The 12,850-nt window shown below is 51.1% G+C and overlaps 1 protein-coding gene across 17 annotated transcripts in view; it reads right to left on the reverse strand.

Moving 5' to 3' along the window:
* The window catches only part of PLEKHA6 (pleckstrin homology domain containing A6), a 155,907-nt gene that overhangs the window by 42,481 nt on the left and 100,576 nt on the right, over window positions 1–12,850 (reverse strand). For 6 of the 17 annotated variants that reach the window (XM_047752084.1, XM_047752091.1, XM_047752087.1 and 3 more), the window contains 2 exons: window positions 7,387–7,467; window positions 6,484–6,598 (listed from right to left, as the gene is read on the reverse strand). In XM_047752084.1, coding sequence (XP_047608040.1) covers window positions 6,484–6,598; window positions 7,387–7,467 — 196 coding nt within the window. Of the gene's footprint in view, window positions 1–6,483; window positions 6,599–7,386; window positions 7,468–8,136; window positions 8,336–12,850 lie in introns of those variants that run through there. The other 11 variants (XM_047752080.1, XM_047752079.1, XM_047752086.1 and 8 more) reach the window with 9 other exon arrangements.

A 12,850-nucleotide genomic window follows, 5' to 3' on the forward strand; every position in this document is an offset into this window, starting at 1 on the left:
ATAATAGTTCTACCTGTCTCACCCTGGTGTGGGTTTTTTTTTTTTTTTTTCCTTGAGGCAAAAATAAGATTTTTCATTTCACTCTTGGCCTAAACTTCTACGGACCTTACTCCTTACTGCTTTCATGATGCTTTCTGGGACCCATTCAACTGCAAGGAAACTCCCTATATCATCGGCCTCTCAGAGTCCTGTTCATTCTTGAGGGTCCATCACACCACAGAGCAGGGAGGATGGACAGGTGTTCTCCTAGCTCCTTATTGCCACAGGGACGCTGCCGTTCTTTCCCACATGCTGGCAACAACCTCCCCTTCTTGAAGCACCACTGCTCTTTCACTGTTTAGCCCTTCTCACCGCTCTCAGGTTCGAGATCATTCTTTCAGAGTCTAAGATTTTTTTTTTTTCTTTTTAGGGCTGCACGCGAGGCATATGAAGGTTCCTAGGCTAGGCATCTAATCGGAGCTGTAGCTGCCGGCCTACACCACAGTCACAGCAATGTCAGATCCAAGCCACACCTGCGACCTATACCACAGCTCACGGCAATGCCAGATCCTTAACCCACAGAGTGAGGCCAGGGATCGAACCTGCAACCTCATGGTTCCGAGTCGGATTCGTTTCCTCTGCACCACGAAGGAAACTCCAGGGTCTAAGGATTTTGATGTCAGTCATCCTCCTTATTCTAAGCCTTGCCATCACCGTGGACAGTGTCATTGCTCCACAATGAAAGGGAGGATGACCCATCCAATGGCCTAACTTTAAGTTACCTTGATGGCCTCAAGTCCAAAACCCTCCCCCTCCACCCCAGCAACTCACCCCCACAGCCACCCCTCAGACTGGCCGGCTCCCAAGCCCCGTCACCACCAGCATCAGCATCTTCTGATCACAGCATTCCGTCCTCTGGGCTGTCTCACTCTGTCACTCAACTACACAGCTTTTTGACTCCACTGTGACCCCCAGTTCTTCCCTTTCGTCTGGATCCATCAGCCACCTCCCGGTGTTAATTATTTCCCTACAAAGCCCAGGCCCCCTGATGGAGCAGATCAACCACATTCTCCCATCCAGGGTCTTTCTGCTTGATCTTCTCTGAAACCATAAATCCCAGATTAATCAAATATATCCACCCTCCCTGCACTTGCAGCCAGATTATGGTGCTGCAGGAGAACAAGCCCCCTATGGCCCAGGGCTGCATCGCACACCCTCCTGAGCCCTGCGCGACCTTCCTGCTTCTGCCCGCCCCACACGTACCCAGATCCTCCCCCACGGGAAAATTGAGGTTATCAGACACGCACTTCCTCAATTTCACACTCTTTTACCTAGAAAATGACTGCCCTTACCAATAACCTTGTCTCTTTCCCTTCAATGTCAAAAGAGGCATTGCCTCCTTTCCAAGGCTAATGAGTCCAGCTCGCTGTCTCGCCTGAGCCTCTGCTTCATTGACCATCTCTCAAATCTGTCTTCATTTTCTCGTCCTCTTCTGGCTTCTCCTCAGCAAACATGCTCAGGTCTCTCCATCTTAAAGCATCTCCCTGTTTGTCTCTCTGTCTATGTCTTTCAGTCTCTCTCCCCTCCTCTCACTATCTGTCTGTCTGTCTCTGTCTCCCTCTGTCTCTGTCTCTCTCAACCCCTCCCCTCCTCTCACTGTCTGTCTGTCTGTCTCTGTCTCCCTCTGTCTCTGTCTCTCTCAACCCCTCCCCTCCTCTCACTGTCTGTCTGTCTGTCTCTGTCTCCCTCTGTCTCTGTCTCTCTCAACCCCTCCCCTCCTCTCACTGTCTGTCTGTCTCTGTCTCCCTCTGTCTCTGACTCTCTCAACCCCTCCCCTCCTCTCACTGTCTGTCTGTCTCTGTCTCCCTCTGTCTCTGTCTCTCTCAACCCCTCCCCTCCTCTCACTGTCTGTCTCTCACACACCTGAACGCCCCTCTACCATCCACCCACCCTCCCCCATCAGGTACCCCTCCCTCCGTGCCCTCTGTCCCCTGCTGGGAGGAGTCCGACTTCCTCTCCTCCCTTTGCTCCTAAACCTCCTCCACCTCTTTTCCAAAATGGTCCCTCCGACGTCACTGATCTCAGGCAGCTCAGTCCCCGGCCATTCTAAGCATCAACAATGCAAAACTTTCTGTCCATCCTGAAACTCTTCTTTTGGTTTCTGGGCCCCTAGGCCTTACCTTTCTGTACCTCCATCTGTGACCAGGCCTTCTCAGCCTCCACCTCCACTCTGAGTGCTGGTGGACCTCAAGCTTCCTGGTTTACTCTCGTCATGCCTTGTGCCTGTGTCATCTCCTCCACACCCCTTGCCTCAGCAACCAGCAACATGCTGCAAACTCCCTAATCTAGGAGAGCTACGACCTCTCTCCCAGTTCCAATCCATTTGGTAACTAGCTGTCCGACCAGGGGTAAATAAGCACCAAACCAACTTCATCCTCTTTCTAACCAAACTTCTGTATTTCTCATCTCACTGAAGGCGCCGCAATCCGCCCAGGTCCCCATGGGCCTTCTGAACATGCTCACACTGTCCCCTCCTCCCTCCGCTCCTTTATATAATCATTTACCCAGGGCTGACGACTCTATCTTCTTAATGGTTCTCAAGCCTGTCCTTTCCTCTCAAGTGCTGCTGTTGCCTCGCAAGGGGGCAGGGGGTGCAGCTCTTCTTGCTGTCTACCCTCTGGAACAGGACTAAGGTCATTTTTCTCAAACACATTATTAATCACATGACTCTCTTGCTTAAAACATCTCACTACCTCTCATCCCTTAGGAGAGAATTCATATCCTCAGCACAGTGCACAAGGACAGGTCTGCAGGATCTGCCTGGGCCACAACCCACCTCCTCTGCCCGTCCAGCAGACAGGGCACCGCTGCTGGTCATGCCAAACTCCCGAGTGCTTCTCTCCCACCCCCCCGGGCTTTTGCTCACCTGCTCCCCCATGGGAGGTGGGGGAACCCCCTTCCCTTGTCCATGACCAAAGCCCAGTTCATCCTTTAAAGCCTAGGGCAGGCCCTCCCTGATCCATGAAGCCTCCCTATTCTCCCAGGATAAGTGTTGCTCCCTCTCGTCAGTACCCTCTCGTGGTCTAGAACTTGGTACACTGCCATGAACCTGGGGGCTTCCCGTCTCCCTCACTAGACCATGAGCTCTTTGTAGGGAAAAACTTTTGTTCTGTTCATTTCTTTATCACCAGAGCCTAGAGAGGTGTCCAGCTATCACTAATGCTTATTGAGGAGTTCCCGTGGTGGTACAGTGGAAACGAATCCGACTAGGAACCATGAGGTTGCGGGTTCAATCCCTGGCCTCGCTCAGCAGGTTAAGGATCTGGCGTTGCCGTGAGCTGTGGTGTAGATCGCAGGTGCAGCTCGGATCCTGCGTTACTGTGGCTGTGGCGCACGCTGGCAGCAACAGCTCTGATTAGATCCCCTAGCCTGGGAACCTCCATATGCCACGCATGTGGCCCTCAAAAGACAAATAATAATAATAATGCTTATTGATAGATAATAATGCTTGTAGAAGAAAGGAGAGAAGAAATTAAAGTGGGGCTTATCACAAAGTCCCTCCCAAACTGGGAAATGAAATACTGTTCTGTCCTCCATGAGTAAAAATCCACCCATAATGACAGAGATTAGCTAACTAGAATCATCCACCAGCCTCGGAATGTGCAGATCCCGGAAACTTGCCCTTTTCTCTCAGTCTATCATCTGGCAGCATCTCATCTGCTCTCTGCAGCCTGAAAGCTGTCCCCTGTATAGAGTTCAGCATTTCAGCCATTCCCCTGCCAACCCCTCAATACCTTAGCCTCCTTACCATTCTGCCCCAGCTTCCTAGCAACCCTCAGCCTTAGGTCAATCCAACCACCTGCCAGGCCCTGGCATTGCTGGAGGAAAACCACACACGCCTATGGATTGGAGCCACAGAGATTCAGTCTATGACCTCAGATGACCTTTCAATATTATTGAGCAATATTCCAAATGTCCCTTGTTGACCACTGATCCTTGGGCTTATTCTGAAGCTCCCCTCAAGGCCTCCCTACTCACTCCACTCTTCTCAGAGAAAACCCCACCTCCTGCTTCCCTGCAAAAGTTGAAAACATCAAGTGGGAATGTCTTTAACTTCCAGCCCCAGGTTCTCATACCTCTTTTTTTTTTTTTTTGTCTTTTTAGGACCACGCCCAAGACATATGGAGGCTCCCAGGCCAGGGGTCCAATCGGAACTGAAGCTGCCAGCCTACACCACAGCCACAATGACATGGGATCCAAGCCATGTCTGTGACCTACACCACAGCTCAGCGCAATGCTGGATCCTTAACCCGCTGAACAAGGCCAGGTATCGAACCCATGACCTCATGGATGTTAGTCAGGTTCGTTAACCTGAGCCATGATGGAACTCCTCTCATACCTTTTGTATTCAGCCTCAGGGAGAGGGCCCCTCCCCACCTGGGCCAACAGCACTTCTGCATCTGACTCCTATCTCCACTGAAACATGACTCATCTGTCATGTCCTTTCTCCTGAAACTTGCTGGATCGTTCCCCTCCTACCCTTAATACCTTGAAAGAAAACAAAACGAACAGAGAAAACCTCCTTGCATCCAACAAATCTCATAGCTGCCATCCTCCACCCCTCATTTCCCTCCACAGTCAAGTTTATTTATTTATTTTTGTCTTTTTTGCCATTTCTTGGGCCACTCTCGCGGCATGTAGAGGTTCCCAGGCTAGGGGTCCAATCGGAGCTGTAGCCACTGGCCTACGCCAGAGCCACAGCAATGCAGGATCCGAGCCACATCTGCAACCTACACCACAGCTCATGGCAATGCCGGATCCTTAACCCACTGAGCAAGGCCAGGGATCAAACCCGAAACCTCACAGTTCCCAGTTGGATTCGTTAACCACTGAGCCACGAAGGGAACTCCAGTCAAGTTTCTTTAAAACTATTTTTTGGGGAATTCCCATCGTGGCTCAGCAGTAATGAATCCAACCAGAATCCATGAGGATGCGGATTCGACCCCTGGCCTTGCTCAGCGGATTAAGGATCCAGCACTGCCATGAGCTGCGGTAGAGGTCACAGATGCAGCTTGGATCCTGAGTTGCTGTGGCTGTGGTGTAGGCTGGCAGCTTCAGCTCTGACTGGACTGGCAGCTGCACCTCTGATTTGATCCCTAGCCTAGCAACTTCCATATGCCATGGGTGTGGCCCTAAAAAGCAAAAAAGAAAAAAAAAACAAAAAAAGGAAATATTTTAGAAAAGTAGGGACTAAATCACTAAATCACCACTATCTGTTGTTTTCCTTCCCTAAAAATATGACAAATAGAGCTGAAACTCCCTTGGAGCCCCTGCCCCATCTCAATACGTTTCCTTTCTCCCTAGAGGCAATGAGTGTGTCTGCCCATGGTTATAGTTGTACTGCAAGTTTAACTGTAAAAATGCTGTATTACTTCTATGTTTGTACATCTCACATGATACCATATTTTTCATATTTTTACAACCTTGCTTTTTTATTTAACCTTATGTTTTGAAGATTTATCTTTGTTGGAGCTCCTGTTCTGGCTCAGTGGAAATGAATCTGACCAGTATCCATGAGGACGCAGGTTTGATCCCTGGCCTCGCCCAGTGTGTTACGTTTTCAGCGTTGCCTTGAGCTGTGGTGTAGGTTACAGATGCAGCTCAGATCTGGCATTGCTGTGGCTGTGGTGTAGGCTGGTGGCTATAGCTCTGACTCAACCCCTAGCCTGGGAACCTCCATATGCTGCGGGTGCGGCCCTAAAAAGACAAAAAAAAAAAAAGATTTATCCTTGTTATACATCTAGCTCCAGTCCATTTTTAATTTTTGGAGAGTCCTCCACTGCATGACTACAGCACCATTTATTGTCAAGTTTCTTAGAAAAGCAGTTTCTACTTGTCAGTGTTCCCAAATCTGCCGTCCCAGCTCCTCTCATGCCCTCTCCAGCTTGTGTCTGTCTTCCAATCCCCTCACACCACTGGACCTGCTCTTGTCAGGGTCTCCAACTACCATAATGTTGCTAAACCCCATGGATACTTTCAGCCCTTATCTCACTGGACCTTTGGAACACTGTCTCTTTGCAATATTCCTCTCTGATTACTTCCTCCGGAAGTTCCTTTCTCTCCTCCTCCCTTTCCAAGCTCCCAACTCTTACATCCTTCATGAATTACTCTTCTTTGGTCATCCTCCGAGATTAGTGGTTCTCAATGAGGGTGGGGCAAACTTTGCCCCACAGGGAACATTTGACAAGGTCTAGAGGCATTTTGGCTTGTCACAGGATGGGTGCTACCAGCATCTTATGAGTAGAAGCAGGGATGCTGCTCAGCATCCTACAATGAAAGGGCAGTCCCACCCCACAGAAAATTGCTAATAGGGCTGAGGCTGAGAACCCCTGGCCCAATGTTGGTCTTATATACAGTACCCTTCCCACCCTCCACTCCCTCTGCATCACCGCACCTCCCTTTGGAGCCGAAGAAACAAGAAGGTGGGCTAACACATTCGCTTACCCGGACACTGGGCCGCTCGGGAGGGACCTCGGACACCATGCTGTGGTTGGACAGGTCGCTGTTGGTGGTAGTCGGGCGTTTCCCACCTGCTTTATTGGACATGTCCAAGGCCGATCTGATTACAAGTTGACCAGAAATGAAGGAAGAGGCTAGTGAGACTCAAGAAACAGTAGAAGCCGCCCATCCCTTTCCCCAACCCTGCAGCATCAGCACAAAATTAGGTCCCCTAAGTGCTTCCAAAGGCTCATCTCAGCTGCTCCCACTGCCCTTCAGAGATTATATGCCAGGATATATGCCAACTCTGGACACTTTCCTCCTTCTTTCCTGCAAATTTACTTTAAACACCTAGGCCCTAGGACTCTGAAACCCTGTTTCCTTCTCATTTAAAAGACACAGTGGCCCAGTGGACTATGAGGGTCATTTAATTCACTCCCCCCCCCTTTCATTTATGGACCCAAGGCCCACAGGGAGAGGAATTCCCATTTGGCTCTCGTGATCATCTCAGAGTCCCTCACCACTCCCCACAGAGGCCCTGGGTGATATGCCAACCTCAGACCTGTCTCACTCCTTTAGCTCAACCCAACCTGGGATCCACAAGATTCCAGGCAAAGTGGATGAGGGTGTCAAGCCAGGTGGGTCTCGAAGTTTCTAGTCCTCAGAACCGAGGTGAGCAACCCTGAGCCCCTCCCACTCTCCTTTCTCCCTCCACTCCCTTCCCCTGCCCAGCTGGATGATGGCGGTTAAGGACGAAAAGGCCAAAGAGGAGTTCCCGTTGTGGCATAGCAGAAACCAATCCAACTAGTATCCCTGAGGATGCGGGTTCGATCCCTGGCCTCACTCAGTGGATTAAAAAAGAAAAAGAAAAAAAGAAACGGCCAAACAGCAAGTAGGGGGCACACGTACATTTTCAAGTCGAATTTTTTATTTTCCTCTGGGACCTGGCCAGTCAGTGGGTGTAGAAATGTGTTTCGTCTTTCATTATGGCTGTGGAGGCAAACAAGAGAGAGAAGTTGTGGTCAAGATGAAGAAGGCAGAGACACAAGACAAAAGCCTAGGCATGACGGGGACAGGGACCACACAGGAGCTTGTTGCTCTGTCCTCCGGCGGGACCGTGAGCAGCAAGATGAAGGGCTGGGCTGTAGAAGCTGCAGCTGCGGCAGGTCAGGTCAGGGTGGGGAACTCCTTACTAGAGATCCCCAGGCTTGGAAAGAAGCCCCCCAACCCTTCTGGTGGCTGTCCTGGGTGTGCATGTGGGGGGCGGGGAGGGGCTGCAATAGTCCAGACTCGGTGTGGGGCTGCTCCCTCCCAGGAACCGCTCCTGCCAGTGCTCCACATAAAAACTGCTCACTCATTACGGATGGAAAGAATTCTCTTGTGACCTTGGACTCTTTGCTCTCCCGCTTTACGTTCCACCTCTTTCTTTAAATGCAATGAGAGGGCCAGAAATTCCATTCTTGGGCTTGGGCTGTGCTCCATTCACACTCCAAGTCCATGGCCTCCCTGTCTGGGGGCTACCTGACGTAGCCAAGACCTCTGGAGCCGTCCAGCCCTGAGGTGTTTGCTGGCTCAACGGTCAGATCTAATTAAGGGATGCTGTGGCCAGGGAGTGGGCGCTGTGAGGACAGGCTGCCAGGAAGCAAGGGGAACACGGACCAGCAGTGGGGTGTGTGCAGAGGCAGATGGAGGCTCCTTTGGGAGGTCCTGCTGTGGCTCTTCTGGCTGACTATCAGCCTCATTCCCTGGCGGCTCTGCAGGGAGATAGAGGAGGAAGGGCAGCACACAGAGCTTAGGGAGGGCTGATGCAGAGGGTCTAAGCCATAAATGGCAGTCATTTGAGATGGATTCTGCAAGCAGAGGACCACCTGGTAAGAAAGAAGTAGGAGATTCAAGCACATGGCCAATGGGGGGCTTGATGAGTTTTAAGGTCCTCTCGCCCACTCTTCTTGAGAGATATTATGAGAGCCTGGAGCATGCTCAGTCCAGCCCCAGAAGCTGGTGCCTGGACCCAACCTGTCAAGGCTGCACTGAGCCTTGTGGGTCCCAACACCAGGCCACCAAGCACCCCTGCAACAAAGGGCCAACACTCTGCTTGGCAAGTGGCAGGCAGCTAGCATCAGGGGAAAGAGATCTCAGTGTGGTCCCTTTAGTTGCATGAGAGAGGTAAAATAACCTTTCCGAGAGCCCCTTCCCTCATCCAGGACACTTCCCAGCCCTCAGGCTGTCTGCTGAAGCTAAAGATGATATCAAAGGGTGTTTTTGCAGCTTCCAAACCAGTCATGTTCAGATTGAATCCAAAGACACGTAGTAAATAGAAGCCCAGCAGGCAGTGGCTTCATTCTATGTGGAAATCTGGGTTTTGCAGCCTGGGCTTGCCAAACAGAACCCTAAAGCTGGCCAGTAACCTCCTATCCTGGGTTGTAACTCTTGCACGTTGATAACCCGCTCCCTGCTTCTCAAACTCTATCCCTCCCTCCTTCCCAGGTCCAGTAAGGATGCTCTCCTCAACGGAACCACAGGGGATCTTTCCAAGGAAGAGTAGTTATTGCAGTCACCCTCATCCCTGGCTCTCCCCCATCAAGGGGTGGGCAAGGGGTGGGGGGGCAGGCAGCCTGTAACAACTAAGATCCTCAAGGTACCACGGTCTCTGCTGTTTCCTAGTGACACAGATCGCCTGCCCCCCTGAGAGCCCCCCCCCATCTCAGTTCCCTTCAGCTCATTCTTCTCTACATGATCTCCGTACTAACTCTGCTGGAACCTTTTCAGCAGGCACTGGTACACAGGGGTGGGCAGACAGATAGACAGACAGACACATACACACACACACACACACACACACACACGCACGCACGCACACACAGAGGCACACACATAATCTGCTGTCAGCTGACACAAATCTTTCAGGGGACACGCAGTTTCTCCCCACCCCAGACTCTCCTACCCAGCAACCCCTCTAAATGACGTCTTTGCTCCATCCCAGCGCTACCAATTTCAAAATAGCTTCCCCTTCACCAGCACTGCAATGCAGCAACCATTGACCTAACTACCCTTCCTTCTCCAGGTCATGTTGGGCAGGCCCCCCACTCTGAGGCCCCCGGATCCAGCGAGCTGCCAACTCAGCGCTCACTTCACTTGGCTCGCAGTCCACCGAAGAAATCCCTACCTGACCCGTCGATCAGCTCGAAACTTCAACATCTTTTTGGCAGCTTTGTCCCCTGTTTGGCAGCCTCAGAGGACCCGCCAGCCACCCGGCTCGTACCATCCCTCTGAGAAGTAAGTCCTCCAGTCCCCTGCTTGCAGTGCTGTGGCTGAGCTCCAGGCGCTGCTGGTTCCCCTCCTCCTGACTCGGGCACCGGGAAGGGGGAGGGCCTCCCCCTGGGCAGTGGTAGGGGTGCCCAGGTGCCCTAGGGGGCCTTCGGCTTCCAGCATTCAGCCAGAACGCCGCCCCGCGCAGTGCCGGAGGCAGAATAAGCGAGCAGGGGATGACATCCTCTCAGTTCAGGTCCCCAAGGAGAAAATGCAAAAATGGAGAGACAGGCGCACACACGGAGCAGGTGTATAACTTCCAGGTAGTCCGATCTCACTGAGCTAAGGACACGGAGCAGCTGGGCGGGCGGAGGAGTCCGGAGCTGCATTCCCATCTGCACAGCAGAGACCCATGCCAGCCCCACCTGCAGGAAGTCAGCCCTCCCTGCCTCTCAACTTCCAGCCCAGAGCACAGGCCCTCAGGGCTGAAATCTACTTGCTCTGGAGAGACCCTTCTGATCCTGTGGACACGAGGGTTAAAGCGAGCTCCAGACTCATGTGCTCTTAGCTGCTGCCGACGCTAGGAAGCTGAGACTGATTGAACCTCCCTTCTCTTGTCTCAGCCTGCCCAGCCCTCTTCTGCACGGTCGGTCGGTCGGTCGGTCGGTCAGATCTGGAGCGTAATGAACTAGGCTTCTCTGCAGCGCCCCCTTACACGTGCCCTGTAGACACAGCCCTAGGCTGCCTGGCCTCTGCTCAGCGGTCCAGCGGATGAGGGGCAAGGAGAGCACATGGGCGCGGGTGTCATGGAGCCAGACCTGGTGGCGAGGACTGGCTTCTTTGCTGGGGGCAGGGGGATGGAAGGAAAGCTTTGTCCCAAAGCTTATGAGGATAAGGGTAGCAAATGGGGCTGGGGCAGGGGGTGGTCACCGTGTATTTATTTCTAAGAATCATTCCAGATGCAATATGATAAATTCCAGCTGGAGACTGTCAGATCTGCTTGGGGCAAGGAGGTTTGCATTGTTAGCTGCTCTGAAATTTTCAGAGACTGAAGATGGTCACATCTCCCCTTTTCTTAGTGTCCTCAGGGTCTTAGGGTACAAGGGCACTCCATGCATGGGCTTTCTGAAGGTCAGCTCTTCCAAGCCCCTGACTCCAGGCAAGTCCGCTCTCCAATCAGTCTCATTAAGGGCTGCGGCTCTTTGTGAAGGGTTCCTTCCAGCAAAGGATGCTCCAGACCACTGCTCTTTTACACTGCCGAGATGTGCCTTTTTGATTTCAAATTTCAGTTCCTCTAGCTTTTGATATTATTCCATTTTGTCTTCGAATGACAGAATCCTTTCTAACCAACGTAGTTCTTTTCAGCAGCACCAGGCATGCTGTTGACATCATTGTCTGTTGTTATGGCAATTCTGTGATGTCAACAGACACAGAAAGGGAGGAGCTAATCTAATTTTTTGGACTGAGGACAGAACTCGGTCAGAGAACAATGCAATCAGTGAATGGAAAAGGGTAACACTATTATTTAACCCGTGGGAAGACAAGCTGGTCAGATATAGCTGGGGTCAACAGCTACTGATATTTAAGCAACTAATCCTAAATCCAAAGGTCAATATATTCAGCCATTGCGAAGTCCTTCTGCAAATGCTTTATCTTGATGACAAGAGGCTTCACTTTCCAGATCCCATCGCTCCCCGTCCCTAATCCAGTTACTGGAGCCCTGCTATGGTTATGGAGAGCTGGGCCCTCTCCTGATGGAGGTCTCTGCCTGTGCATAGTAGGCGCCGAATAAATACTTGTTGAATGAATGAATGAACAAAATAAACTCCCTATGCTCTAATTTAATTTTTAGCCACGTGCATTTGGAATTTGACATTCTATTACCAAGGGCTTTCCTATCGTTACTCTCTCTTAAAATTAATTACTTCCTCTCCAAGAGAGCAGCTCTGTTTCAGCCCCCTCACCCCCTTCACTCAGCTCCCCTGCCTGGCTCCCCCTTGAATATGCAGCTTGGCTTTGATCCATCTTCATTAGAAGAGGAAGAAAATTAAGCTCATCTGCACAGGAGGAGGGGTGGAGGTGCATTGGGAAATGAGTTTTCTTCCTCTAGAAGGCAAAAATATCCCTTTTCCCTTCGAGTTGAGCTCAGGGGCCTCCCACCGCCTTTGCTGAACTTGCAAGTTAAATTACTGCTCTCACCCTCTCAGTGAAGAGAGCACACAGGAGGAGGAATGAAGGCTCCAGGGCTTCCCCTGCTTCCTGAGAGCTCTGAAATCCTCAGGATTAAGTGAGCACACAAAAGGCCTGGCTGGAGTTCTTTTTCTGTGCCACTAAACTGCACAGACAACAGGCATTCATTAGGTTAGACATCAGGAAGAACTTACCAGGTGCGGGACATAAAAAAGGGAAACAGGGACAGGTAATCAGTTTTTTCCCTCCCCTTACCTTTGAGAGGCCAAAGGCTTCCATTTCTCAAGGACAAAGGCTTACAAATATCAATATCCAAATGGACCTCTTGAACTCCATTCAAGGGAAAGAAAGCTCTCAGTTAAAGGAGATTTAATGATGGGAGGCAAGAACATCCCTAAACTAGGTGGTCGCCTTATCCACTGTACTCACGAAGGGGGCCCCAACAGCAAAGCCATCAGTAAAAAAAATGAATTTGGCAGGACTAGGCTTTCAGTCTCAAGTCCAACATGAACTAGCAGTGTGACTTGCCTTCTTTGGCCCTTAGTTTCCTCATGTGCAAATGAGGTACTTTTTTTTGTGTGTCTTTTTTTTTTAGGGCCACACCCACGTCACATGGAGGTTCAAGGCTAGGGGTCCAATCGGAGCTGTAGCTGCTGGCCTACGCCAGAGCCACAGCAACGCAGGATCCAAGCCATGTCTGCGACTACACCACAGCTCACGGCAACGCCAGATCCTTAACCCACTGAGCAAGGCCAGGGATCAAACCCGCAACCTCATGGTTCCTAGTTGGATTCGTTAACCACTGTGCCACGACGGGAACTCCCTGAGGTACTTTCTAATTCTATGAAATAATAACTGGAAGCTTGCAAAATGTGAAATGTTCTATGCACAGGAGATAATGGCTACAATGATTGTGCTTAAAAACAAATCAAGA

Source organism: Phacochoerus africanus, chromosome 11 (genome assembly GCF_016906955.1).
Source record: "Phacochoerus africanus isolate WHEZ1 chromosome 11, ROS_Pafr_v1, whole genome shotgun sequence".
Taxonomy (NCBI): domain Eukaryota; kingdom Metazoa; phylum Chordata; class Mammalia; order Artiodactyla; family Suidae; genus Phacochoerus; species Phacochoerus africanus.